Source organism: Lycorma delicatula, chromosome 1 (genome assembly GCF_047948215.1).
Source record: "Lycorma delicatula isolate Av1 chromosome 1, ASM4794821v1, whole genome shotgun sequence".
Classification (NCBI taxonomy): domain Eukaryota; kingdom Metazoa; phylum Arthropoda; class Insecta; order Hemiptera; family Fulgoridae; genus Lycorma; species Lycorma delicatula.
Genome location: NC_134455.1, coordinates 401,731,598 through 401,758,248, shown reverse-complemented (window position 1 = coordinate 401,758,248; position 26,651 = coordinate 401,731,598). Strand labels below are relative to the sequence as shown.

Here is a 26,651-nt window from a genome sequence, read left to right as displayed (position 1 = left end):
CAGTAAAAAAAAGTCAATGGTTCTGGAAATTAGAATTATACATCACCAAAAATCAGTATTTATAAATTCATTCATAATTTTTACTACAAGCAATTCATTTAAAAAATTTTATAACTAACAACATTTTGAAGAAAAACAATAATAAATGTTAAACAGACAGTTAACAGAAATTAAAAATGTGATAGGAAAATTAAAATAAAACAAACCTACGATCTCCATGACCCAACTTTCCATCATCCCCTTCACCCCAAGAATAAACTTCACCATCTGCAGTCAATGCCTCCAGAATTACACAGAATGTGTAAGTACGTAATGTAGTACAGTATGTGTAATGTGTAGAATTACCTCCAGAATTCACAGCAACCTACAAAAAAAATTTATATGTATAGTTGCCCCAGCGAATCTATGAGTTTAAAATGTCATGTGCTGACATCTCATTATATTATTGTTTTCCAAAACATTATTTTTGCGCATAATTATTATTATTTTTTTTAATTTTTGACTTACAAACAATACATTTATGTTGCTGTATGTTCACTTCTTTCCACTTGAGTTGATTACATGTATAAAAATGCTTAATGAATCAATCTTGTAAACAATGACAATTCCTTAACCAATGACTAATGCTCAGATTGGTATTATGTACAGGCCTATAAAAATTTATACATGCAGTTAGAAATGATGTTGTCTTTTGTCATGATTTTATTTAGATCTGTCATTCATATTACACAATGTGTGTATAAAGAAATAAACTTTAGTCTAGTTTATATCGTGTTCAATGAAGGCATTTGGATAGCGTTTTTGTGCAGTCATATTATTTTATAACTACTCATTGTTTTTTGCAAATTTTTTGTAACATATTATTTTTTGTTTGTGTGGTATTAGTGCAGTTTGTTACGGTAGAATTTAAATCCACAGTTAAGAAAAAAAAACTTAGGAGTCAAGCACGTGAAATTATCAATAATGTTTATGATTTCATGAAAAAAGAAGCTCTAAAAGCAGGTAAATTAACTGATGACAAACATATAACTGACATTCAAAAATGTGAAGAAAGAACTTCTGCTGCTTGTGGAATATCAAGAACACAAATTCAAAAACTCAGAAGAGAAAAAACAGACATGATTCTTCAATCATCATCCCAACATGTTCTTTCAGCAAAAAAGTATAAACAACATTTGAAACCTGTCAGTGGACTGGACAGTTTTGATTTAGGTGTAGTTAAAAGAATAGTTAGTTAATGAATTTCATTCAAAGAAGAATGAATAACCTACTTTAAAAAAAAGCAAGAACTTCAGTCACCTATTGATTTTAAAGGCAGAGAATGAACTTTAGCTGTTATTTTGAAAGAGTTAGGTTTCAAATGGGGTAAAATTGAAAATAACAGGGCACTTTTAATTGAGAAATCCAATATCAGGTGGAAGAATTGAATATTTGCAGGCAATGGCTAAGTGCAGACAAAGCAATGCTACAATTGTTTATTTGGATGAAACGTACATTTTAAGTTTGCATTGTATGACAGTCATGGTCTGATGGTATTGTTGAGGGCTGATTAATAAAGGTGAACGTTTAATAGCAATTCATGCTGTAGGAGAAATCAGTTTTATTCCAAATGTATTACAAACTTGTAAAGCCAGTTCAAAAAGTGGCAACTGCCATGACAACATGAATACAGACAATTTCATGAAATGGGCACATCAAAAATTGATTCCAAATCTGTATTAACAGACATTGGTGGAATACATCAATACAGGTATTAATAAAGCGCCAAATTCTAACTAGAAGAAAAGATATGACCCATATCCAAAAGATATGAAAAAACCCATATTCCATACAGTTAAAAAATGCTGAAATTACAATCATATGAATTAGTGAAGTAACATAAAATTAAAGTACAAAAATATCACGGATGAATTTTTGAAAAAACATGGGCATCGTGTTTTTAGACTCTTGATTTGAATCTGAATGAGGTGGTATGGTCAGCCGTTAAAAGACATGTGGTGAGTCATAACACAACATTTTCTCTCACAAATGTTAAAAAAATTAACTACGGAGAAAATTAGTTCCATGAATGAAGATGACTGGAAACCCTATTGTGAAAATGTAAAAAATGTTAAAAAAGAGCACGTAAAAATGGAACCACTGATAGATGAAATGACAGAACATTGTATTATACATGTAGACTCTGATAGTGAAAGTGACAGTGATAGTGATTCGTTTAGTGAGGATAGTAAACTTGCTACAAGTTTGAATTAGATGCATGAAGAAATTTAAGTAAGCTTTTGTTTATTATTAAAAATTAATAATTTACTACAAATAAAGGTTATAAAAGCATTAATTACGTATTGTTTATAATTAGTAATGATTATAATGATTTCATACTTTTAATAATGATATTGTTTCTTGTTCTCAATTTTTAACCCAATGGCTAAATGTTTTTTTTCAAATTTTTCAATGATCATGTTGAAAAAGTAATTTCTAGTAAACAGAAGTAATAACTAAAAGTGTAAAGTTATACATTACAACTTCAACACAGGTACAAGTCATTTAATATACAGTAATTGGCAGTGCTTGGTGTACAACATGTGGCGTGGCAAAGGTACATACTGCCAAGTAGTAATTGCTGTCTTTTTGTTCTTCATGTTTATTTAATTTTAATTAGTCAGACAACTATCACCAGCACCACGGTACTTAAGACACAGTCTAATACTTATTCATTTGTTACCAGTACATGAGTGCTATACTTATTGGGGTGATTTTTTGTGCCATGAATATACTTTTTGTAATAGATGTAAACAAAAATATTTTTGATGCAATATTATTTTGAAATCCAAAAAAAAACTTTAAATTTAACTAGAAGCAATGATTATAATGAGTGCAGGTACTTAACAAATAATTTGGTGAAATGTTAACAACCTTGAATTCTAACAAAGTAAAAAATTGGGAATATAAAAATTAATAATAACAAATCATAACAGTAATAATAATAAAAGTACAAATCTTAATATCAAGCTGTTCTTGTAAATTAATTTTCTTGCCAAATCTGTACAGACCTTTAATTTAATTAAAATCTTTGCTATTTAATATTTTATTCATAACAGTTTAACTGATAAATATTCCATAGTAATGTGCTTTAAGAGTTGCTGAATGTCAAGTTGCACCAAGATGCACAATATCATGGATCCAAATTAATAAATAAGGTTTCTTTACAACTAAGGTTAACTAGACAAATACACTAAAATTTACTTTATGTATTTGAATATTAAATATAATCCTAAATTCAAATAAATAAAGACATCAAATAAAATAATGTGGATTATAATAAGTTGTAAAATCTGTGATACAACCCAGCTTGATAAAAAAAAGTTCAAGAATGATAAAATCATATTTTAAGTATACTTTATTTATGTGTACAGAATATTAAACCAAATCTAGTTTGGGGTGGTAATTTATTGGAACTGTACTTTTTTCCACTTTCAGCACAATTAAACATTAGCAAATGACAACCATAATCTCTGATTACACAAACCAGGAAATTAGTGAGTTTTCTGGAGATGTCTGAGCAAATCACCTATTTACTTGATGGGACAACTGCATACTCTTTCCCAATTATTTACATAATTGTACACAATCAACTTAAACATTAATCAATTCTTTCTACATCCTTACCTCTATTTTAAATACTTAAAGCACATAATATTCCTGCCTCACTGAAAGTTTATTTTTCAAAAGCATTAGTTAGCATCTGATTTTTTTTCTGCGGCAAGTTTGTTAAGTTTAAAGAAAAGTATGACGAAGATCTTCCATTTCTTAACATCAATCATTCAAATCAGAGGAGATACAAAACAAAAAACAATGAAAAATATACAACCATAAAAACACCACTTGTACAATAATTCAAAAATGATCTTGGTTATGTAAATTTACCTTTTTAATAAATACATTTTGTAATGATTCAATCAATGTCGGTGTTAAAACAGTGTCAGTTCCACCAATACCTAAACGACCACCAGCACCATAGCCTGTATAACAAACAAGATATTTTAAAATAAATAAACAGCAAAAAATTACCTACTGCTTTATTTGATTGATTTATTTTTATTTCATTGTTTTGATTGATTTTTCCTTTATATCTAGTGTACCTTCATCCATAGTTCATGATTATAATAATGTAATAATTTATGAAAGAATAAATACAATTAAATAACAAATATCTAATGAAAATCAATAAATAAATATGCATATATATATATAATATATATATATAATATATATATATATAAAATATATATATAAAATAACATTTAAATAATATTTATTATAATATATATAATAAAATATATATATATAAAACAAAACCTTTTAGAGAATAGATATATAGTACTTCATTAAGTCACACAGTCTAAAAGATGCCGATCCTACACTTATGTTTATTTTACATGTTCCTAGCAAGGCAGATATTTTGCTGAGGCTGTATTAGACAAGGTCAAAACACACAGACTACATGATGCATTATCCTTCAATCTGTGTTAGTAGTTTTCTACCAGTACAACAAATTTACCATTTTCATGCCTGGCATATATTTATTATGTAACTCATTTAATCATTAAGTCTTATCCTGAATGCTAGAAGGATTTAATGAGCAATTTTCCCAATTATGCAGTATCAAATAAATCAAATATTTTTCATTTATTGGCTAAATTTTGTGAAACAGAAAATGAGCTGATTTTAAACATAGTGGCCATATATCAGTATTACGTGAAGATAATTTTATGCAAAACATTAATCAGTTGCTTTTACAGTCTCTAGGAAAGTCGCTAAAGAAGCTTTCTCAATAGACTGGACATCTGGTTGCGGTTGTTAACAAGGATAGAAATATACTCAAATTAAACTCATAAGGAAGAACTTGTAGAACCTGACTTCTCTACTGTATGGGTTGGGTGGGAAATCCCTTCTTACTAGTTATGAAATTATTAGGATAGGTGCTGCTTACCTTCTACGGATCTAAAATGTTTGTCTGGGTTCCACCATGTTCAAAGTACAGCTGTGTGTGCCTCCATGACTCTTTGATTATCCAAAACAGTATATCAGGAGTGATCATTTCAAATGCTGACTGAACAGCATCTTGGGGCTGCTCATTGTTGATATATCTGCATTTTTAGATCTCTTCTTTTCTTTTACAAAACCTTCTTTTACAAAATCAGGTATGGTGAGGTCAGGAATTCTTGCTGACCAAGGCAATGGAGCCAGAAACACTTCTGATCCACGTCCAGCGATTAAAAAAAAAAAATGTTGGAAAAATTTAATGAGGTGACTGGAGACATTCAAAGCAAAATGCTCTGAAGTACCATCTTGCTTAAACATAATGATGTCAGCAATCCATTTGCCATTAATTTTAGTAGCAACTACTTGTCAATCATTCTCAGATAACTGTGGCATCGAGAAAATAAGGACCACAAGGAGATGTTTAGCTGTCATCTGAGCCAAAAACATAATATGAAGCAGTTGGTGTTTGATTTCCTCAAAAAAGTGAGGATTGTCTTTCACCCAGAAAAAAAAACATTTCAATTAAGAGAGCTTTGATAAACTGCACTCGTCTGAGAACACGATGTTTTTTTTTATAATTTGCTTGGAAAATATTCAAGCAATAACTAACATGCATAAACACATTGATCAAGGTCATTGTCACTTAACTCATTAACTGTGGCTGGATGAAAACATTTAACTTTCAAGTCCTTCTGCATATGGTCTCACATTGTTGATCTTGGAATCCCTAACTCTGCAGAATTTTGGCAGATTGATTTCATCAGCGACTGTTGAATTGATGCCTCCACAGCAGCACATGTCTCAGCTCGAGTGTTCGGCCTCCCAATGCATGGGGCATCAATAACACTTCCTGTTACAAAGACCTTCTTCTAACATGTCAGTAACATTTGCTGTGATGGTGATTAATTTGAAAAATGCACAAAGAAGTCAGTCATAATATTCTCCAATGTTTTACCAGTGTGTGAATATTCATGAAGCCACACACAAGCTAACAAAAGCTCTTAGACAGTGAAAGCACTTGTATCAGCCATTGTTCCACACTTGACTACAATAAAGGTTATCTCACCATGAATGAACACACTGGACAATCCCCACGATGGCTTATCCTCCCCACCTTTCCCAGCAAAAGTGAGCAATATCACTGGTGAGAATTGGCAGTAGTAGAGTTCAATTAAGCTGGATTCTATTACAGTGTAACAAAACTTTCTACCCATCCCACAGTTGTTCAAACAAATATTTTATTTGAGCTGGTGTGGGTGTTTCAATCTTTTTTAATTAAATGAAGCTTGGTTTCATTTAGATATATAAACAGCCAAAAACAATGGAGTACGAAGTTTTGAAAATTCTCAAATTTATCATAAAGTCCAATACTTTTTCAAAAAGTTGGCGTTTAGTGTGGAATTTTGTGAACAGTGGTCAGAAACATTTTTTTTGCAGAACATTTATAATTGTGTAACTTTATCCAGAAATTACAAAAAAATTTACGGCCTTGCTTAAAACTGAAGAATGCAACTGCTGAATACAGCAATATGAATCAACACTGAAAGAGAAGGCCTTCAACTAGTCTACACAACTGAATCTAATTATGGGTTCATGTGCAGTTAAAATATCAGTGTTTTTATAAGTTTTAGGTAATGCAAAAGGGCTAGTATAAGATTTATGTTATGTCACCTTCATTTTTCTTGCAATTGTCAAATGCTTCTATCAACATTCTTTCTAACAAGGTAATTTCTCTTTAATACAAATGAGATTTGTATTCTTACTAAGATACATATATGTTAACTCAAAGTGAACATGTTTGAGGTAAATTTCCAATGATCCGTGATGTTACTGGTTTTACAAATAAAAACTAGGATCATGGGGTTAGCAGATGGATGAGATGAGTGGTGAAAACTTATATGACGATTATTGAAGTAAAAATTTATCACAGAAAAATACTCAATAAAATAGTGATTCTTCCTTCTTCAAATTTTTAACGTAACAATTTGTTTTTACATTAAGAAAGTCCAAAAAATTTATCATTAGCTAAAAGATAAAAATAATGATTGCCAATTTCCTTGGTGGAGTGGCTGCATCTCGACCTTTTGTTTGGAGGTCCTAGGTTCGAATCTTGGTCAGCCATGGCATTTTTCATATGCTACAAAATTCCACTTCCACATTCCCAGAGACAAGCCTCACACTTATGAATGGAATTAATTCATCAGCAAAAATATCTAACTTATTGTCACAGTGTATTTTGTATTTTACAAGAAACCAAGCTACTTGATGAATCACCTACCATATCACCATCACCATCATTGGTTTAAGTCTCCATATTTATTTTGTTTATTTAATTGACTTGGTGGTCTTCTTCTTCACATTTAGCCATCACTTTGTTGTGGAGGACCTATTTATACTATCAATCAGAATATTAATTTTATCACAAATTCAAATTGCACATCTACTTAACATTACTCATACTATAAATTACATGCTGCAACAGATATATACTGTAGCAGAAGTCAATAGAAAAAAAACACACTAATCATGTATTTGGAATTTTAGACTATGAAATTAGACCACAGGTGCATCCTTGGCACTGAATGTGTTAAACAAATTGATTATTGCCTTATTGTAAAGCACCATAAAGAAATACTTTCAAATATTTTAATGTATAGGTTTTTTTTTGATGAACAGCAGGGAAATAAGTTTATTTTTTTGGGTATATTAAACAGTCATAATAACTTCCAATAATGGAAAAGGTACAGTATTATTATTATTATTACTTTCTTTTTCTAATATTGTGGTTAGTTAACATATTAACTTTATCACTTGTAGCTTAGTAGCTTAAATCCACAAAAAAGTGCACGATACAAAATAAAAAAATAATCATCTGAATTAAGGTTAAAAATATTACCTGTAGCGTACACTTTTCCATCAGATGTGACGGCCAACAAAGTTTGTTCTCCTCCAACTAGTTGAACTGGATGTAATGCAGATAATGCCTCACAAGGAGTAGGCAACTTAACTTTTGTTCCTTCAACACCACCCAGTTGTCCTCTATGATTGTGACCCCAACCATAAATAGCTCCACTACCACCCCATGATAAACTCCAATCTTCTGGTTGTCTATAAATTAACAATAACACGCATATATAAACAAATAAGTCTGAAGTGAAAAATGATAATATAAAAGAAAAATTTATCACACTTAACATTAAGCAACTCAAAATTCTTAAAAGATGAACTTGTAAAAAATTTCATGTTTAAAGTTATTTTTAATTAAATATATTGCTGGTAACTTGAAAAGCTTAAAATAGTGGATTTATAAAATATTAACTAATTTACTAGATGAGAATCGATGAAAACATATGTATATAATCATGTACATAATCTATAGAAATATGACGTTTATACGATTCTATATGTGTAAACATGTACATATATGTAGAAGTCCACTTTACTGTTATGCATGCACCAGAAGTTATAGTTAGTTAAGCATTTTTTTTTAGTCTCCTTCATCAGAAAACCAAATGAAGTAACATTTTTCATAATTTCTTTTTCTTTTGGGTGTTTTCTTAAATGATTTTTCAACAGTTCATTCTCTTACTTTGTTTTTTGCATTCTCTCTTTTGTCCAGACATTAGATGGTTTTTTCCTTCTCTTGGAAATCCTTGAAATCTTGTGCAAGTTTGCGGAACTCTGTTCTACCTCGCACTATTTCTTTAGAAATTTTCATTCCTTTTAGTCTTTTTGAATTATTGAGGTCCATTGATTTCCATTCTTTTTGTTACAAATGGGATTGAAGATTTGTTTTGTGAGCCTGTTATCATTCATTCTCATGAGGTAGCCAGAGAACTTGGTTCTTATTTTTTTGATAGAATCTGACATTTTCTCAGTTTTATTATATTTGTAAAGATCTTTATTACTTCTGAATTTATACCCATTTTCACCTACTTTTATCGGTCCTATGATTTTTCTCAAGATTTTCCTGTTTTTTTTTTTAAATATTTCACATGATTTCAACTATAGATGTATTGTGATAAGTTACACATCTTCTAGTTTGATTATTGTATTGCAATGGCTGGTTTTTGGCTTTAATTGAGATGTTCTTTTTGTTGTAAATATCTTTTGTTAGTTTGTCAATTTTTGTAATACTTGTTTGATTGGCTTCTGTATCTAAACATTGATTTACTGTTTTTTTTTATTAAATCCATTGATTTTGATTATTTATCCCAGATATTTAAATTTATTAGCTTTGTAGATTTTTCTACATTTTATAATTAGAGACTTGAGAGGAATTTTTGATGTACCATGAATTCCATCTTTTTGACGATTTTTAGCTCCACTTTCTCTGCGATTTCTTTTGGGCAGTTTAGTTATTTTGCTGCCATTTCAAGATTCTTCAAGAAAATTGCAATATATATAGGAAAAGAAATATAAGCAGATAATTCCAATACTATTCAATTTTGAATCCAGCTTTATATATGTATATTTCTTACTTTAAAATTAATTGCTTTGTTTTTTTAAAAGAAAACCTGTATTTATATTAAATAAAATGAATTTTAAATACAATTTTTTTCTACATTTAACATACTACATTTTATATTCTATTTCTGATCCTTTTCCTTGATCTATTCTAATAAATAAATCTTTAATATGACTTATGTGATCAACATAATTATAATAATGAACATTATTTATAAACACTATTACAGATGAATTTATCACTAATCAAAAGAAAATATCCCAACAATGAAAAATTTTTTATGCACTTCATACAGTAATAACACATTTTTATTTTTAATTATTAACAGTTAATGAATAACAATTATAATTGTTATTGATTATAATAATCCATCATAATTACATTAATATTTTAACTAAATCATCAACAATTTGTCACACCTATTTAACCACATTAAAAGCTGTTCATCATGATCCTGTTTAAACAAATTATGATTTTCATGATTATTCTTGACATCACCAATTCTTGGAGCAACTTCTGATATTTTCTTTTGGACCTGAAAAAAAAGATATTAAAAAAAAATAAATAAATAATTAATCTTACATACATTTACAAATACACAATTTAAAAAAAAAACAGAAAAACCCCTATGTACATAGCTAATCAAAGGCTTCTTTTTATTTCTGCTACAATGTATTGAATTTGCAAAACATTGAACTCTATATAATTTCAATCTCTAGATTTTACTTAGTTTGCTTCATAACTTAAAATCTGACTCACAAATTTTAAAAAGTACAAAGTGTTCGAGAAGTAGCTATACACCTGTCATGCACTAGTATAACAATATAAAACATTAACTTACTTTACAGTAGTTGTTGAAAATGGTCACCATGAACATCCCAGACATACTTGCAAGCGTTTCTTCTTGTTCTGGAAGACTTTCAAAAGTTGTTGACCTTGATGAAATCATGAATAGCATTTTGAAATTCTCAAAGGCTATGGGGATTTTCTTTTTAAACATTACATTTTGCATAACCTCAAAAATAAAAATCTGGTGAGCTTAAGTTTGAGAATAAGGCGGCCATAAGGCCTTACAAATGATTCTATTTCTGAAAACCTCTTGCAGTAATTTCATGGACTGCCTTGGCTGTATGCTCAGTCGCACTGTCTTGTTTAATCTGAGCATTAACTTTGTCCTTGGTTAGCTCTCCCACAACTGATTAATGACTTCACAATAATGAACTGTATTGCTTCCATGAAGAATATTGGGTTACCTATTCTTTTTTCAGATATTACAATCTGCTCCTCAATCTTTTGGTCATGTAAATTCAAGAACCACATGAAACCATTTACCCAAATTTAATTCTCTTTCCAAAGACTGTGGCAGATAAACTTTAAACCGCTTTTAATTTATATAGGATGAGACTGAGCTTCTTATGAACTGCCTTGTGTGCAGTTGCAACACTAATAGATTCTGTAGGGCCAACTTTCTCAAACGACTCGTTGGGACTACATTGCATAGTAGCTAGGTCTTGAAGTTTTTCTTTGAGTATTGATAGTCTGCTACTTCACCCAGTCAGTCCTTTACCGATTCTGTCTCCTAAAATTTCTTGATTAGTGTTCTTACACTATGTCAATTAGAAACTAGTGTACCTGGAAATCTAAAGGAAAACTGGTCTTTCATTATCTATGTGTACCCACTATGCTCATGGAAGACTTATTCAATGAGAAATAATCACTGTTCTAAAGTTAATAACATTTTTATGATCGAAGGGGATGATCACACAATGTACAACAAAGAACCAGACATACTTCTCATCTCAAGGTTGGCATCCTGTCCCGCATAAGCAAAGCACACAACACAGGATTACCAACCTCTTAAAAAAAACTACTTACAGGGACATGGAATACAATCCCTCATGATACAATAGTGTTTATATAGGTGTATAGCTACTTTTCAAAGGGATTATATTAATGATTACCATGATAACTCAGCAAAATCATAAAATATTCTCACGGAAAGAAATGTTTATTTTATCTATGCCAATGAATTAAATTTTTTACTAACTTGTAAACAGCTACATTTTGACATGATATGCATTTTCATTTTCCTTCATTTATTTTATCATAACGAATACAAATGAACATATGTATTAATATGTTTATTACACTGTACACAATAATAATAAATAAATCTCTGGAAGAGATCTGACAGTATTTAAGATTCAGCTGGATAGGTAAAACTCCATACAATTCAGGTAATAACAAGGATTATCAGATGGCTATTTAAAAAATAATCAAATCAATATTCTGCAGGATTTAGATAAACCAGTCAATAAAATATTGCTGTTCAGTAAGTCACAGCCTGAGTATCTTAAGATGTCTCTTGACCTTGCAAGAGGTGGATGATAGAACACTGTCAAAAGGTAAGCAATTCACAGGTGACGATAGACTTAAGAATGCTGTAAATCAGTGGATAAATGGACTAATGACAGAAAAACACGATAAGGGTATATTGAAGCTAGTTTATTGTTACAATAAATGTCTTAATTCATGTGGTGATTATATACAGAAGTAGTGTAAGATATGTAGTCTAAGAGAAATAAAGAATATTTATTAAGTTTGCAGATTAGATTTTTTTAATAAAGAAATGGTCTTTACTTTAGAGATAAGCTTGAGGTATTTTCTTTTGTTAGTTGTTTTGTAGTTTCTCTGTGGGCATAGTATCTTCCTTACCTTTCATTCTTTTTCCTTATTCTTCCTTCTTCCTTTTTGAAAGAAATTGAAAGAGATGATATTTTTCAGAGGTGAATTATTATTATAAACATATAAATACAATTAAATAATATTGAAAAATGAAATATTTAATTAATGTGCATTAGAACAAAACAGTACGATTTGATCATCCTATGAAAATTTATCATCTAACAATAACAAGAAATTTCATGCTACAGGCATCAGAAGTAATCATTACCATTAATGAAATATCTAACTATGCAATTCACAATGTTTCGTTTCTTGAGAAGCACAGTGCAAGTTTTATCTGCATTTAAAATTAAGTAATTGTATTCCTTAAGGTTCTTTAAAAAAAAATCACAATGTCTTTCAAAAAGGAAGGAAAGGTCCATGGATAAGGGAAATTTTAATCATCAACTTAAATTGTAATTAAAGTTTTTAAAGGTAGCTTTTTCTAAACAATGGGCTTATAGTCTGATCTCAGTAACTTACCCTACTCACAGGTTGCCAGAATATGTTATATGACTGATTAATAAATCAGATTAAAAAATTTATTTATTTATGAATATGGACTAGACCTAAATGTTATATACACTGTTTCAATGCAATGAATGTAATATTAATTATCTACATTCAGGATCCATTTAAGAGAAAACTTTAAATCTCTTTTTAGTCTAATTATTCCACTAGATCCAGCGATGTAGAATTACTAACAGAAATAAATAGACTAACAGAAATAAATAACCTAACAGAAATAAATAGGCAGCTGACCGATGGCATTGTCCTGCTGCACAATAATGCATGTCCACATTAAAAAAATTCTAAAATTAAATATCCAAAATATTTAATTTTAATTCATATATTAATATTTAATTTTAGAATTCATTTTCAGTTAATCACCTGAGATTTAAATTAAAATGTAAGACAGATTCACTATTCTTCTTTACATCAAAAAAATAAATACATGCAAATGATTCTTTTGATGTTAGGTTAGACAGTCCATTTGTTTATAATACACTCTATTTAATGATATAATGAAATAGCTCATTAACTAATACAATAAAATTAAATCTAAGCATTCCATTTGTTATAAATCTGAACACTATAACATATAGAAAATATAATTCATAGCTGACCTTTGACTAATAAAATTTAATAATTTTTTTAAAAACAAATCACGATCAGTGATGTTGGTCAGTATGATTTATATAAGATGATTGAATGAATAATTAAATTATTTCCTTTGTACCACTGATTAACTATTTAAAAGACAAAAGTTGGCTGACGGAGTGATCAGTTGAATGAAAAATGGTTAAGAAAGAGACTACTGTAGTGTATTATAATGTAGAAGGCAGGTCTTCTTCATAATACATTCTTGAACTAAAAAAGTCATAAAAAATGAAATTTTCATAACAGTGAATTTTTTTTCCTAAAAGTTAAGTAAACAACAAAATACCCAATACAGTAAGCCAAAGAATTAAACACATTTTGACCACAGATTCAACTTTTTGAATAAAACTTTCCTTTAACACATTTTAATTTTAACTTTAAGTGGTTTTTTCATGTTACACATGGTACGAGAGGTTATCTCTAAAGTAAAGACCGTTTCATTGTAAAAAAATCTCTAAAAAATTCTTTCAATCTCTCAAACAATCGGAAGGAGCTAAGTCTGGCCTATGTGGTGGGTGATTGTAAATTTCTCATCCAATGTTCTCAGTAAATCACATGTCGGACCCGCAAAATGTGGACATGCATTATTGTGCAGCAGGACAATGCCATCGGTCAGCTGCCCAGATCACTGATTTTGAATGGTGTGCTATAACTTAGGTACAGTTTCGCAGTAAGCTTCTGCATTTATAGTCATTCCACATGGCATAAAATCAATCAGCAGTATGCCAAACTGATCCCAAAAGACTGTGACCATCAGTTTGTGTCCAAATGGCTGTGGCTTGACCTTTGTTGGTTTGGTTGGTGATTGAGGATGATGTCATTCACTTGACTGCCATTTTCACTCTGACATGTAATACAAAACGGATGTTTCATTGCCAGTAACAATTAAATTAAGCAACTCATAACCTTTTCCTGTGTAGTGCATCAAAAATTCTGAAGCAGATCCCGTTCAGATTTTTTTGTGATGTTCCGTTAATATGTTTGGCACCCAACGTGCACAAACCTTTCTGAAACCTAAATGATCATGAGCAATGCGACCAATAACAGCTCTTAAAACACCAGGAAAAAGAAGGACCAGGTCAGTAATCGTTGCGATGATCTTTTCTGATTTCATCATCGACGCGTTTCAACAAGTCCGCTGTGATTATCAAGGGCCTTGTTCCTCATCATGCACATTAATTCTGTTATTTCTAAACCGTTTACACCATTTTCAGACATTTCATTCATTCATTAGATTTATCACCATACACAGCAACCAACTGTCATGAATTTCAGCCGGCTTAATATTTTGACAATTCAAAAACATATGACTCCACGTATTTCACAGTCTGCGGCAATATCGATTTTGCTTTTATTTTATAATGTAATAACTCAAACATAATCAAAGATACTACAACATGACAATTTACAGAAACATTGCAGTGTGTACATTACTAGCATGGCCATGAACAATACAGGTTCGCCAAAAAGGAGAGAAATTTCCCAGCAATCTTTACTTTAGAGATATCCCTCGTAAATAAATACATGAAGACAATAAAGACTGACAACCTCCTGATAAAAAGCTGCACAACGTAAATCATTTTTATACCCACCTAAAATAAATAAACTAAGAATTTTTTTAATAATAACCAGTAATATGTATTGTACCTCAGCACAAAATGTAGCTGGAAGTTGAGTTCGATGAATTAACGCTGCTGCAACTCTCATAGCTAAACAGTAGCGTTGAAACCAAGACCATTTGTGCCGGTCAGCACAATATGATGTAGCATCCACATTCAGATCACAAGCAAGTGCTACCCAATGCCTAAAAAGTATATAACACATATTTTATAAATAGAAAGTTTAATATTTATAGAAGTACAACATTTTTTACTTCCTTGTACAGTAAAGGAAATATTGTGATTTTGAAAAATTTTGGTTTTCAGACTTCAATGGAAATATCCATTTTGACCATCCCTGAATCCATTTGAGTAGTTTTGGCATGACGTCTGTACGTATAAATGTATCTTACATAACTCAAAAACAATTAGCCGTAGGATATTCAAATTTTGTTTTTTGTAACTATTATAATATCTAGTTGTGCACCTCCTCTTTCGACTGGACCAAAAGTGTTCAAAATAGCCCAAAATCCAAACAATTTGGATTTTTGACTTTTTCTTAACTGTAGCAATAAGCCATCACTGAGAGTTTTTCAATGATATAGTGGTACTTATTTTTATTGGTTCCCGAGTTATAGCCAAATAAAATTTTAATTAATGAAATATTTAGATCTTACAAGAGGAAGGCACGTCGGTCCAAATTCGACTATCTCCTTTTTTTTAACTTTTTTAAATTTAAATGTATTGATTTATTACTAATTATTAACCTCAGATTGTAAAAAGATTAAGAAACACATTGTAAAAAATGTGTATATGTAATTTTATAGCTGTATAAAGAAGTCATGTGGTATCCACATGAGATCTTTTTAATATTTATATAACATGTTTACCTTAAAAAAAGGACTGTGCATAAGATGTTTTCCACCCTTCACAGCAGGATCTTCATATTCATACTGACGTAATAATGCTTGAGGTAAACTATGTACTAAATTTGCTAAAGATGAATCAACTCGATCTGTTTGAAGAAATGCAGGTATATCAAGAAGTTTTCCAAGTGGTGAACACATCAACTCTCTTAATTTTTCCAAACACCACATTCGTTCCGCAGCACCTGAGAAATAAATGATAAACTCATTAATTGTTATCAAATCAGCAATTAGGGATAGACAGATTGGGAAGTTTGAGGAGAGTCTTGGCCTCAATCTTAATGTTATTTGGCTGAAAACATAAAACGTTTAAAAAGTACACAAAAAATAAAACTTTTTCATCTCTTACCAATTTTAAGTTTTGGAATCAAATTATTAAAAAAACAATTACCAATAACTTGCTAACACTCAATTTGGCAATGACTTTAAAAACTCTAAATTAAAAAAAAATTCTAAAATTAAAAAGCATTTTTACTTTTTGATGCAGTTTTATTCAGTTTTATTTTATGAAAAATTGTATTTTACTTTTTTTCAGTTCTACCCAAATTACAGACACACCTTTTTTTGGCAAAATCTCAGAAAAATATTCTTATCAATTAAGACATCTTATGTTATAATTATGAGGCTTTGTTTTTTCAACTTAATGTAACAAATTTCACTAATAAAGTGAAACAAATTCATATATATTTGTATGCAGTGCATTATTTCACTGTTGCAAAACTATCTTACCCCTCTTGAAATATTAATTACAGTCTTTATACAGCATTTCTATAAAAATAGAAAAAAGTTACTGTATTCCTGTAACTGATTTATAAAACTGAATTTTGAAGTTAAGCTGCTAATAGGTGTATAAGAACTAAGTATTTCATCCAGAAAAAGGGCAATCAAGTGATTTTTGGTTTGAAATGTAATAGATATTGAAGACAGATTTAAAAAAAATTGTTTATTATCTTTACTATGTTTATGAATGTATCACACTTTTTATGAAAGAGAGAAATCAATTTCAACTAAATTCAGATCTTCATGAGCATATCATGTTATCTTATGGATGCATATAATATGGTCATAAATTAAGTACTTTATACTCATTCAGAAATTGGTTGTATAAAACTGACTTATCAGTAAAGTAGGGTAATACTTATTTAAGTAAGAATCCATCATAAAAAATTTGTTTCTTAAAAATGTTTTTGCAGGGAAAACCCTATACATTTCCTTGAATGGCATTGAGTGTTTAATAATAAGCCTTTATTAAGATGAAAAAATGTAATAATCTAATTCACCAACCCTTAATATTCAGAAGTATGTCAAGAGCATTTTTAAATAAAAAATGTACAATTTAAAACTTGATCATCTAATTAAAAATTTTTTGATACTATTTATTTTGTACTGACTAGACTACATCATGTTTCTTTAGTGTATAATTGTAAATTTATACAAAATAAATACAGTAAATTTATTATGCTATATTATATTTTAAATCAATCTAACAGTGTTCTACATTGTGCACTTACAATTTATGAATAATAATAATAATAATATTATTATTATTATTATTATCATTCTTACTTAAAATAAGCAATCCAATGAAGATAGAATTAATTAAAAACATGTAAAAAACCAGACCCTATTTTTCAGCAACATTGTAGATAAAACTTGATTTGAAAAATGCTATGCCATTCAGAACAATTCAAAAACTATGTCACGGGAATTTTGATAGAAGTAAATGAGAATTTGGAATCATTAAATCTTTAATTTGAAAGTTTTTCACTCAGTAATTTTTTTTACGTCAGTCATGGAAAAAAATTTTTTTTAACTTTTTAGTGACACAAGGAAACTATCTCTGAACCTCTTCAGTAACTGGTGACATTGTTCTCATCCTGGAATATACAGATGTTATTTTTTTCCTAATCAAGCAGATATATCTTTAATGTGCAATTTAAAACTGTTTTATAACTGAATTGTGTCTGTTTATTTAGTACATTATTATTATTGTGCGCTTTTGTGTATTGATACATTTTATAGTGATCAAATTTATTACCTCAATTATTAAAGAGAAGGGCAATGCAGGATGTAATGCAAATGAATTTTGGTGAATATGAAAAAGTCTCAAAAATAGCAACAGAACAAATAATAGACTTCATGAAGAGGAAAAAAAGGTCACAAATTATGGAATGATGACTGAAAAAAATTGAAGCCATAAGAAAATACAAGAACAGGAAGGGTGAAAAAGGTAAGAGGCTCTACAGAAAAATTAATGAATTAAGAAAGGTAACATAAAAAGTAAAGGACAATATGAACAAATATAAAAAAGAAAGCAATAACAGCAACATAGGATAAGTGGTGGAAAAATATAGGCACTAAAGAATTATACATAGAGTTGGCAAAGAGTTATACAAAGAAGGAGCATACTTAAAATAAAACCAAATGATCTTCCCATAGAAGATACATTTTAAATTACATAAGTTAAATTATTGTAATAAGTGAAAAGATACTACGACGTTAAAAGATAAATATGAAGATTAGAAGAAAATATAAGGTTTATTTAAAATGTACACAATCTTAGGGCATTAAAACAATATTTCTTTACACTTAGTTGTAGCTTTCTTTTGAAATGTGAACACTATCACTGTACACAGTCCACCTCTTTTCCAGTTGTTCACATAATTTCTGAAAATTTGATTTTGTCTTATTGTGTTTATATCCACACACTTGTCAAATTGTAACCTGCTAAGTGACATTATCACTAGATGTGAGCTTCATGTAAAACACCAAATTTAAATAAAACACAGAAACATAATTTTATAACAATAAATTTTTAATAAACAAATAAAATAAAATTACTACATTGGGATTTGCAAAAAAATGTACTAGGGCTATGTTGCTTATGCTTTTCTTGAGTTTTACAAAAAATTAAAATAACTCAACACATCAAAGAATATTTCTAATGGCGATGGATAATACACGTTACTTATAAAAATAAAGAAAAATGGTGATAAAGTCCCATAACTAGTCTACTAAAGTTTGTAGAACCACTATTACATAACTACTTGTATACATCTAAATTTAACAAAATATCTTATTAATACTTATGGGAGTAAGAAATTGGCCAATCCAAAATTAATTTTAATTTCAATTTTATACATAATTTATCATTTTAACATGTTATAATTTCAATATTTTTTAATGTTATAAAAAAAATCGATGGATAAGAAATCTTCTGATAAATCCATGAATGTATTTATGGAGTGACCTTTGATATCAAATTTTCATACCTGTATTCTGCACAAATCAGTCTATGATTTTTCTGATGGTTTTTTTTTTAAATACTCACAAGACTCATCTAACCACGACGATGTCCCGCATATAACTGACGCTTTTCGATGGTGTCAAAGGTCTATCCCACCACTATTTCTCTGAATTGCCCAAGTCTGTGTGAGTATGTGTACTCATACAAACGTAATACTCTTTATATAGAAAAGTTTGCTCATTTTTACTCACATGTCATATTTCTTAAAATTCTATTTTAAGAAGGAACTTGATAACTAATGAATCATGCTGCTATTAATTTTATTTTTACGTTTTTTTAAAAAAATATCATTTGTTGACGTATTAGGAAATCCATATAACAAATAATTTACAATAAAATAAAATACAAATAAATTCACCAATTTAAATACACCAATTCAATTTTATTTGTATTTTATGTCAGAATTTATAATGGTTACAAAGAGGAATAAACAGAAATCACATATACCCAAATCCAGAATAAGATGATACTGAACCTTCAAGGGATTCAAAGAGTTTAGTTAAAAAAATTTATGTGTAGGTGTAAAAATTGGCAGAAAATTTATCATGAAGAAATTTCCAGTTGAATGGATTTGGTCTTTGTACAAGTAAAAATTAAGTAAAGCTTATTCAGACTCTGTTGTTAACCCACCTTGCTATCTTTGCCCTACAAGAGTTACAATGTTTTCAATAATATACAGTTATCATAGAGCATTGATTTTAGGTTACATTCAACTTTCATCATTAGTTTCTACAGTGTGAGAAAAGTTATAATCAGTATTTCTGTGTTACATTCTGCTTGTTCTGTGCTACATTAATATGAAATTCTTTTTACCTCAGTTGAGAGCAAATTAGGTAAAAATTTAAATTACTTTACATACACCCAAATCATTTGTTGAAATTCCACATGCAGGACCTTCAATAATATATCATTAGTAATTTCTCGGCCAATCAACTGACTATATTTCGTGATTAAATACTAGACTATTTTCGAAAATATCAATATCTCTTAGCTTATTAATAATCCACCAAAATGCGAATTAGTTTCCATTTAAGTTGTGATCAATATAGACATAAAAAACTTAAGGCATGAAATTTAAAAATTGTTTTTATGGGTTTTTGGTAGGATAAGCAAGAATGTTGTTACATAAAAATAAATTATTAATACCAGTAACTCTTCAAATTAATTTTACTTTAAAAGATAGAAACTAAGGTATAATTATTACAATTTACATTAACATTTATCAAAAAAGAAATAATTTTACCAGAACCAAGAGGAAGTTGGTCACTACTATGATCTTTTTTCTCAACACTATCTTCACTTTCCTTTTTTGGTTTTGATTCAGGAGGCTGACTCTGAAACACAATATAAATTGCTTTATATTATAAGCCCTTAAATTTCATTAGGAATAGAAATTTGGAAAAAAAAACTAGTGACTTATAATTAGAATATTGTCAAAATTTTTCTGAAGAATAAACAAATACTCAATCGGCACAAAAAATAAACAAATACTCAATATGATTTACACAATAATTTCTAAAATTCACTTTTATTCGAATAAGCATATATGCTACATGCTGACCTTCACAGAAAAGTGGCAGCACCTGCGCCTTATTATTTTATAATTACTCATTATAAAAAAGAAGCTAACAGGTAGCTGTAATTGGCCATAAGCATGAAATTACCATGGTGTGAAATAAATAAATAATTATTTAATAACAGCGAAGTGCTGTTACTACTTTGAAGTAAAGTAGTAAAATTAATCATCTTATTCTCTAACAATGGATTAAATACACTCCTCCAATCATATCTAAGCACTGGTAAGGATTATACAAACTTCCCATGAACAAGTACTAATAATTATAAATGTACTGAATTGTAGCATCTTTATCTTTTACATAGAAGTTACTGGATATGAATCCTGCTAAGGATTAGTATTTTTCATACACTATAAAAATCAACTTAAATAAAAAAAACTGTAGGGCATCATCAGCCTGCTCCTTCTATATAAAATAAATAAATCAGTATTAAATATATATACATACAGAAGCGAATAAATTAATCCGAACAAAGAGAATTTTTGTTCTGCTGTAGGGAATTTTCATTTTGTGGCTGCCTGCTTGCTGTTTGGTGTTTCAGATTATGTTGTTAGTTGATATACAAAATAGAATTAATGGTGTTTGTGCTTTTATAATTCATTGCCAATTAGTTTTTGGCGATCTTATTAGTTTCTGTTAGAAGTTTGTTATTTGTTTCTAGTTAATACAATGGATATTAAATGTAAAGTTCCCTTCTTTCATGTAGTTAAAAACTATATTGTTGTTACTGTAGCTGCAACAGGAAGGGACTAATTTAGTATTGTCAGAGGCTAAAGCAATATATGATTGCTTATATTGTTACACTTTTGTTCTGATGTATTGTGTTAATTACTTATAATCTTTTTATTTTATTAATGGAAACAGAAGTAAATCATATTCTATAGGATATTAAAATATTTAAGCATGTACTGTAATGTATTACATTAAGCGATCTACATAGTTTAAAATTTGTTATTTTGTAAAGATAAGTTGATAGGTTACATTTTATTAAGTTTATTAATTTTATCTAGGTTATTATAGCGGTATATTTTCTGATTTAGTTTTTGACATTTTTTATTATATACTTATAAATTAAAAATGATAAAAGGTTACATTAACATACTTATATACCTACCTGACAATATTATAGAGGAAATTTCTCAGTTACCTATCAGAGAATTTTTATATTTGTAAAAATACTAATTACTTGGGGAATTACATTTTCATAAATAGATAAATTACAACTGTAATCAAACACGTCTTTTTCAGCATTATCTGGGGTCATTCCATATCAAATCACTCAATCTAAAATTAAATGGTTGCATGGCCATTTTTGATATTTGTAATTTTTTGAAAATTCACTTTCTCATACTTCAAGAATTCAAGACCAAATTTTTTTAATTTTTAAAAAGTTGTTTGTATGTGCTAGGTTAAACTTTATGATGCTTTGCATGCTAATTTTTGAAAATATATTTAATGATACATACTGAATTTATGTATTATAAAAAGTGAATTAAGACACTCTTGATGTGACCAGTACAATTTATTGTAACATCAGCTATGAAATCACATTGTCCAGTTGCTGTCAATAATTCTGAAATAAGAGTTGAAGGAGAGCGCTTCAGTGAAGACAGTTATTTATTTTAGTGATTGGTTCAGTATAAGATAAAAAAAAAACTTTGTAAACCTCTGATCACATGACTGAAGTTAATGTAAAATAGAATTTTGCCACAAACAACACAATCATCTGACATTTTGCAGCATGAAATCTAAACAACTATAACTGACAAATACCATAATCATTTACTCAAATTTGTGGCATCTCTCTATCAGGCTGAGAACTTTTCGAACAACCCTGGTATATCCAGAGAAAGTTCTTACTACCAGACTATTGCACTATTTCAAACATTTGATTCAAAAATATTTATTTCCTTACTTTTTTGTTAAGTAGGCTTAATTGATGTTGTCTTCTGTTTATCAACTGCAACGACTTAGCTGGATTAGATTTATTACTATTATTGTTATTTTGAATAATAATTGTAATTACATGCCAATATATATTCAGATTCTTTAAAAAATTCATTAAAAAAGTTGATAAATAGAGTCACACACTGACTCATGAACATATAATAAATGAAATTTCCATAAAACACTCAATTCAAATGTGTTGAATAACCTGAAATATATATATTTTTGACGTGACGTCTTATAAATCAATGAATGCCGGCAGCACGCACGAAAGAGCATGACTCATTGTTCCATTCCACCTGAGCCAAGCATATGAGCAAGAGAGAGGCACGATCGGCCTAAGCGTTCAGTTTGTGCCGCATCTATCTCTCTTCCACTCGATTTATTGTCATTGATTTGATTTCAGTTTATTTCTATAATTAATTATTCATGATTATATTTAAACAAATTATTTATGTTAAACTTGCAAAAACTACAAATAATATTTAAAAATTGAATATTACTGTTTTTTAACCAGAATTTTGATTTACTTAAGTTTTAAAAATGTTTAGAAGTTTTAATGACAAGTTGAACCGCTTAACCGTCGTGCAATGGAATATACTATCATGTCAAGCAGGTTTTGGCGGGCTTTTCAAAAACAGCAATTTCATGAATTTGATTTATGATTTCAATTTCATCGTTTTAAATTGACAATTTATCATCATTGATTTGATTAAAGTTTATTTCTACAACAAATTGTTCATAATTATTTTTGAACAAATCATTCAATTTAAACTTGCAAAAATTATTAAATATTAATTATTATTATTATTATTAAATGAAATGAAAACTGGAATATTAAGTGTTTCATTAGCTAATTAAACTATCACTTCGATTCAATTTGTTTAAACAAGTAATTTTTAAAACATCCAAATCATGGATGAATTTAATTAATTGGTATTTTCATCTAGCCCAACGCCAGTTTCTCAAAAAACACGTGTTTGCTTCATAAGGATTAAGGGTCATTAAGGGTTTTTTTTTTGCGACATTACAATCAAAGGTCAACGAATATCATGGGCGCGAAGCACCTGCGATATTCGTCTTTGCAAGACGTTGTCATGCTCAAATCTCGTGCGAAACGTAGTTTCACACAAACCAATTTTTTTTTTTAATAAGAAATTTCAGTGGTTCATGCATGTGAAAAAAATTGTTTTTTGTTATTTTTTTTAATTGGGCAACTAAGTAAAACATTTAACAAGAAATTATAAGAAATAATAATTACAGCATAAACAAAATAAATATACACCAGACCTGCATATTGGTATTCTCAAAGTTATCTGGTTTGGCTGAACACTTTTTCTTTTTTACATCATACAATATTTTCTTCACAGTTCTTTTCCATATATGTTCTGTATGAAGAATTTTAAGATTTCTTAGTGCATTTATTTCATGGCTAGTAGCTGGACGTACTTCATACAACAAAAACCTAAAACGATAAAAGAATAAAATAACATTATAAATAAAACATTACAATAAGGTTTATAAATACAACACCATTAATGTCCATAATCTAAGTATAAAATACAACTTCATTAATACATGTATTTACAGATGAGGAAAATAAAAAAAATATATTATAATATATGTTTAACATATATACTAAAATTATATTTGATAAACAATTCTGTCACCCCTAAATTATTTTATATCTCACCACCAGAACATTTAAATAAAATTCTGAATTTCACATAATGCCACATAATGGAGCAGAAAATTTGGTAATGATATCTTAAGGAGGTAAGGAAATACTTGGAGTTTGGGATGATATACTGCATAAGTTTGGATGATAGAACTTACTCTAACACATTCTGAGTACAAGTATAGATTAAGAAAAGAATAGATCTACCATGTACACATAAACAAGTGTGTTTGAAAACACAGTAGCATTCTTCAGTGAGAGCCTTCAAGAGCTGCAGCATCTAAAACAGTATACTATGCACTCTGATAGGAAAATTTAAAAGTGTCTGTTCCTCAGTGATAAATAAACTCTGATGGATCTTAAATATGAATGAATTTGCTGGCATAAATTCCATAACATTCTGCTAGATTGCATCAGTCATATAGGTATATGATGGACACACAGACACACACACACACTCATTGAATGATTCCTTTTTTGCAAATACAGTTAGCCTTCTTTGTCTTTATACATATATTCTTTGTCTTTGGAGCTGTGTACGTTTAAATCTTAATAGCTAGTTTTATAACAATTGTCAAATGTAGAGGGTGGTCTTCATGTACTACTCCAATCATTCTTCTGTATATTTATTCAACTTCATTTTATTACTGTAATAAATTTTTCTTTCAAAAACTGAAGAAAAGCTACAGAAAATATATGTTTTCTGAGAAATTTTTAACCTATCTAGGCTTAAGACTTATGTGAAACTTGCAATAAAAGTTTTTTAAAAATATATCCTATTTACTGCCTGGTAACTAACCTTTATTATATTTCTAGATAAATTTTGACATTTTCAGATCACCGGACCACATGATGTCCCAGTGCAATTGATTCTTGCCATACAGAGAAGCATGCCTGACAGATTTTGGCATGCTTAACAGATAACATTATGGGGAATATGCTCCAGATGGAACAGGCATGACAGGCTAAGATGATGGTCAGAATTACCTGCACAAAGATGGTGGAGTGGAGGAGTACAAGAGTGAATTCCCTCTGATTTTCCTTGGAGATGTGTTCATATTCATATTTAAAGCAGATCGAAAAAAAGTAAAAGTAAAGGCTGAAGCACATGACTATAGTTTGCTACGACATGCAACTAATGCTAGCAACAGGTACTTTGTTCCCAACTCATGAAAGGTGTGACAGTAATTCCTCATCAGACATCTATTTCATCAATGGTATTAGTGAAAACATTCACAATAACAAAAATGTTTTTTTAAAACACCTACTCCACTGATAAAACAAATAATATAATAGCTTGATATATAATAATAAATAATAGCTTTATACATATATATTTTACTGAAATTAATTTTTTAAATTATTCCTTTGTACTGTGAATTATATTTAAATTCTATTAATAAGCATTCTAGAACAAATTATTGAGATAAGGCATATAAATGAGGATGCAGGATCACACAAAAGTACTTTCATGAAACATTAAGGTAAGCTGTGTCTTATTTCAATATTCTGCACTAGATGGTTTATTTAATAGAATTTATATATGTCAGCAGGAGTACATTATACCTACACACCTGCACAAGCGCACCACTTCTCACAAGCTGGCTGCACAACACTCCCATGACAATGGCGCTGTAGCCCCACCAGTCGCAGGCACCTTTAAAAGTGCAAATGGCAGAACAAATTTTCAATTGTCTATTTTTTTCTCTAACTTGAGGATATGCTTCTTTTGTTTCTGTTTTCTATCAGTTTCAGGTGATACAGAATAAAATGACGGCAGCCTCGCAGTCCCTCCAAACCCTTTCTGGAAACATGTGTGTCTGGATGATTTTAAAATTAAGAATTTTCAAGGAATAATCTTCAACTGAGCTACTTACTTCATGAAACTATTAAACAAAACAAGGCGATCGCTGTTCCCCAACACTCACGAATGCAAAGTTTTATATAATATTGTAAGGTCCAAACTTCCTTCTCCATCTCATGAAGATAGAGAGTGATGAACGAGGAAGAGAAGCTCAGCAGTCACCAGCCAGAAGAGAGAGAGCCCATGATGATAGAGTACTTTCCCCCATGATGCCCTTTTCAAGGCCACTGGACAATACAAGGTTTACAAACTGTAATTTATTAACAAAGAATGGTAAAGTGGCCCGCCAACATGGACTACAGTCCATGTTGGCGGCAGCAGGAAAGACAGCCCTCATCCAAAAAAGTACTGTAACTTT

At 29.5% G+C, this 26,651-nt stretch overlaps 1 protein-coding gene across 1 annotated transcript; it reads right to left on the bottom strand.

Annotated features, from left to right (window-relative positions):
• Window positions 1–190: 190 nt before the first annotated feature.
• Window positions 191–26,148, bottom strand: LOC142318017 (E3 ubiquitin-protein ligase HERC2-like). Its single transcript, XM_075354548.1, has 8 exons — window positions 26,004–26,148; window positions 24,042–24,216; window positions 15,885–16,105; window positions 15,044–15,200; window positions 9,931–10,046; window positions 7,940–8,151; window positions 3,925–4,019; window positions 191–364 (listed from the first exon to the last, which is right to left on the bottom strand). Exons 4-8 carry the CDS (start codon window positions 15,101–15,103, stop codon window positions 191–193), a joined length of 657 nt encoding a protein of 218 aa, XP_075210663.1. The 5' UTR covers window positions 15,104–15,200; window positions 15,885–16,105; window positions 24,042–24,216; window positions 26,004–26,148.
• Between the last annotated feature and the right edge of the window lie 503 nt (window positions 26,149–26,651).

Bases quoted from the DNA above. Each gene is read 5' to 3' on its own strand.
- LOC142318017 (XM_075354548.1), bottom strand. From the start codon at position 15,103: ATGAGAGTTGCAGCAGCGTTAATTCATCGAACTCAACTTCCAGCTACA. The intron at 4,020-7,939 runs GTAATATTTTTA...TTTGTTATACAG, and splicing joins TGGAAAAGTGTACGCTACAG to GCTATGGTGCTGGTGGTCGT. The intron at 365-3,924 runs GTAAATTTACAT...TTTTTTTTGTAG, and splicing joins AAAATGTATTTATTAAAAAG to GTTGCTGTGAATTCTGGAGG.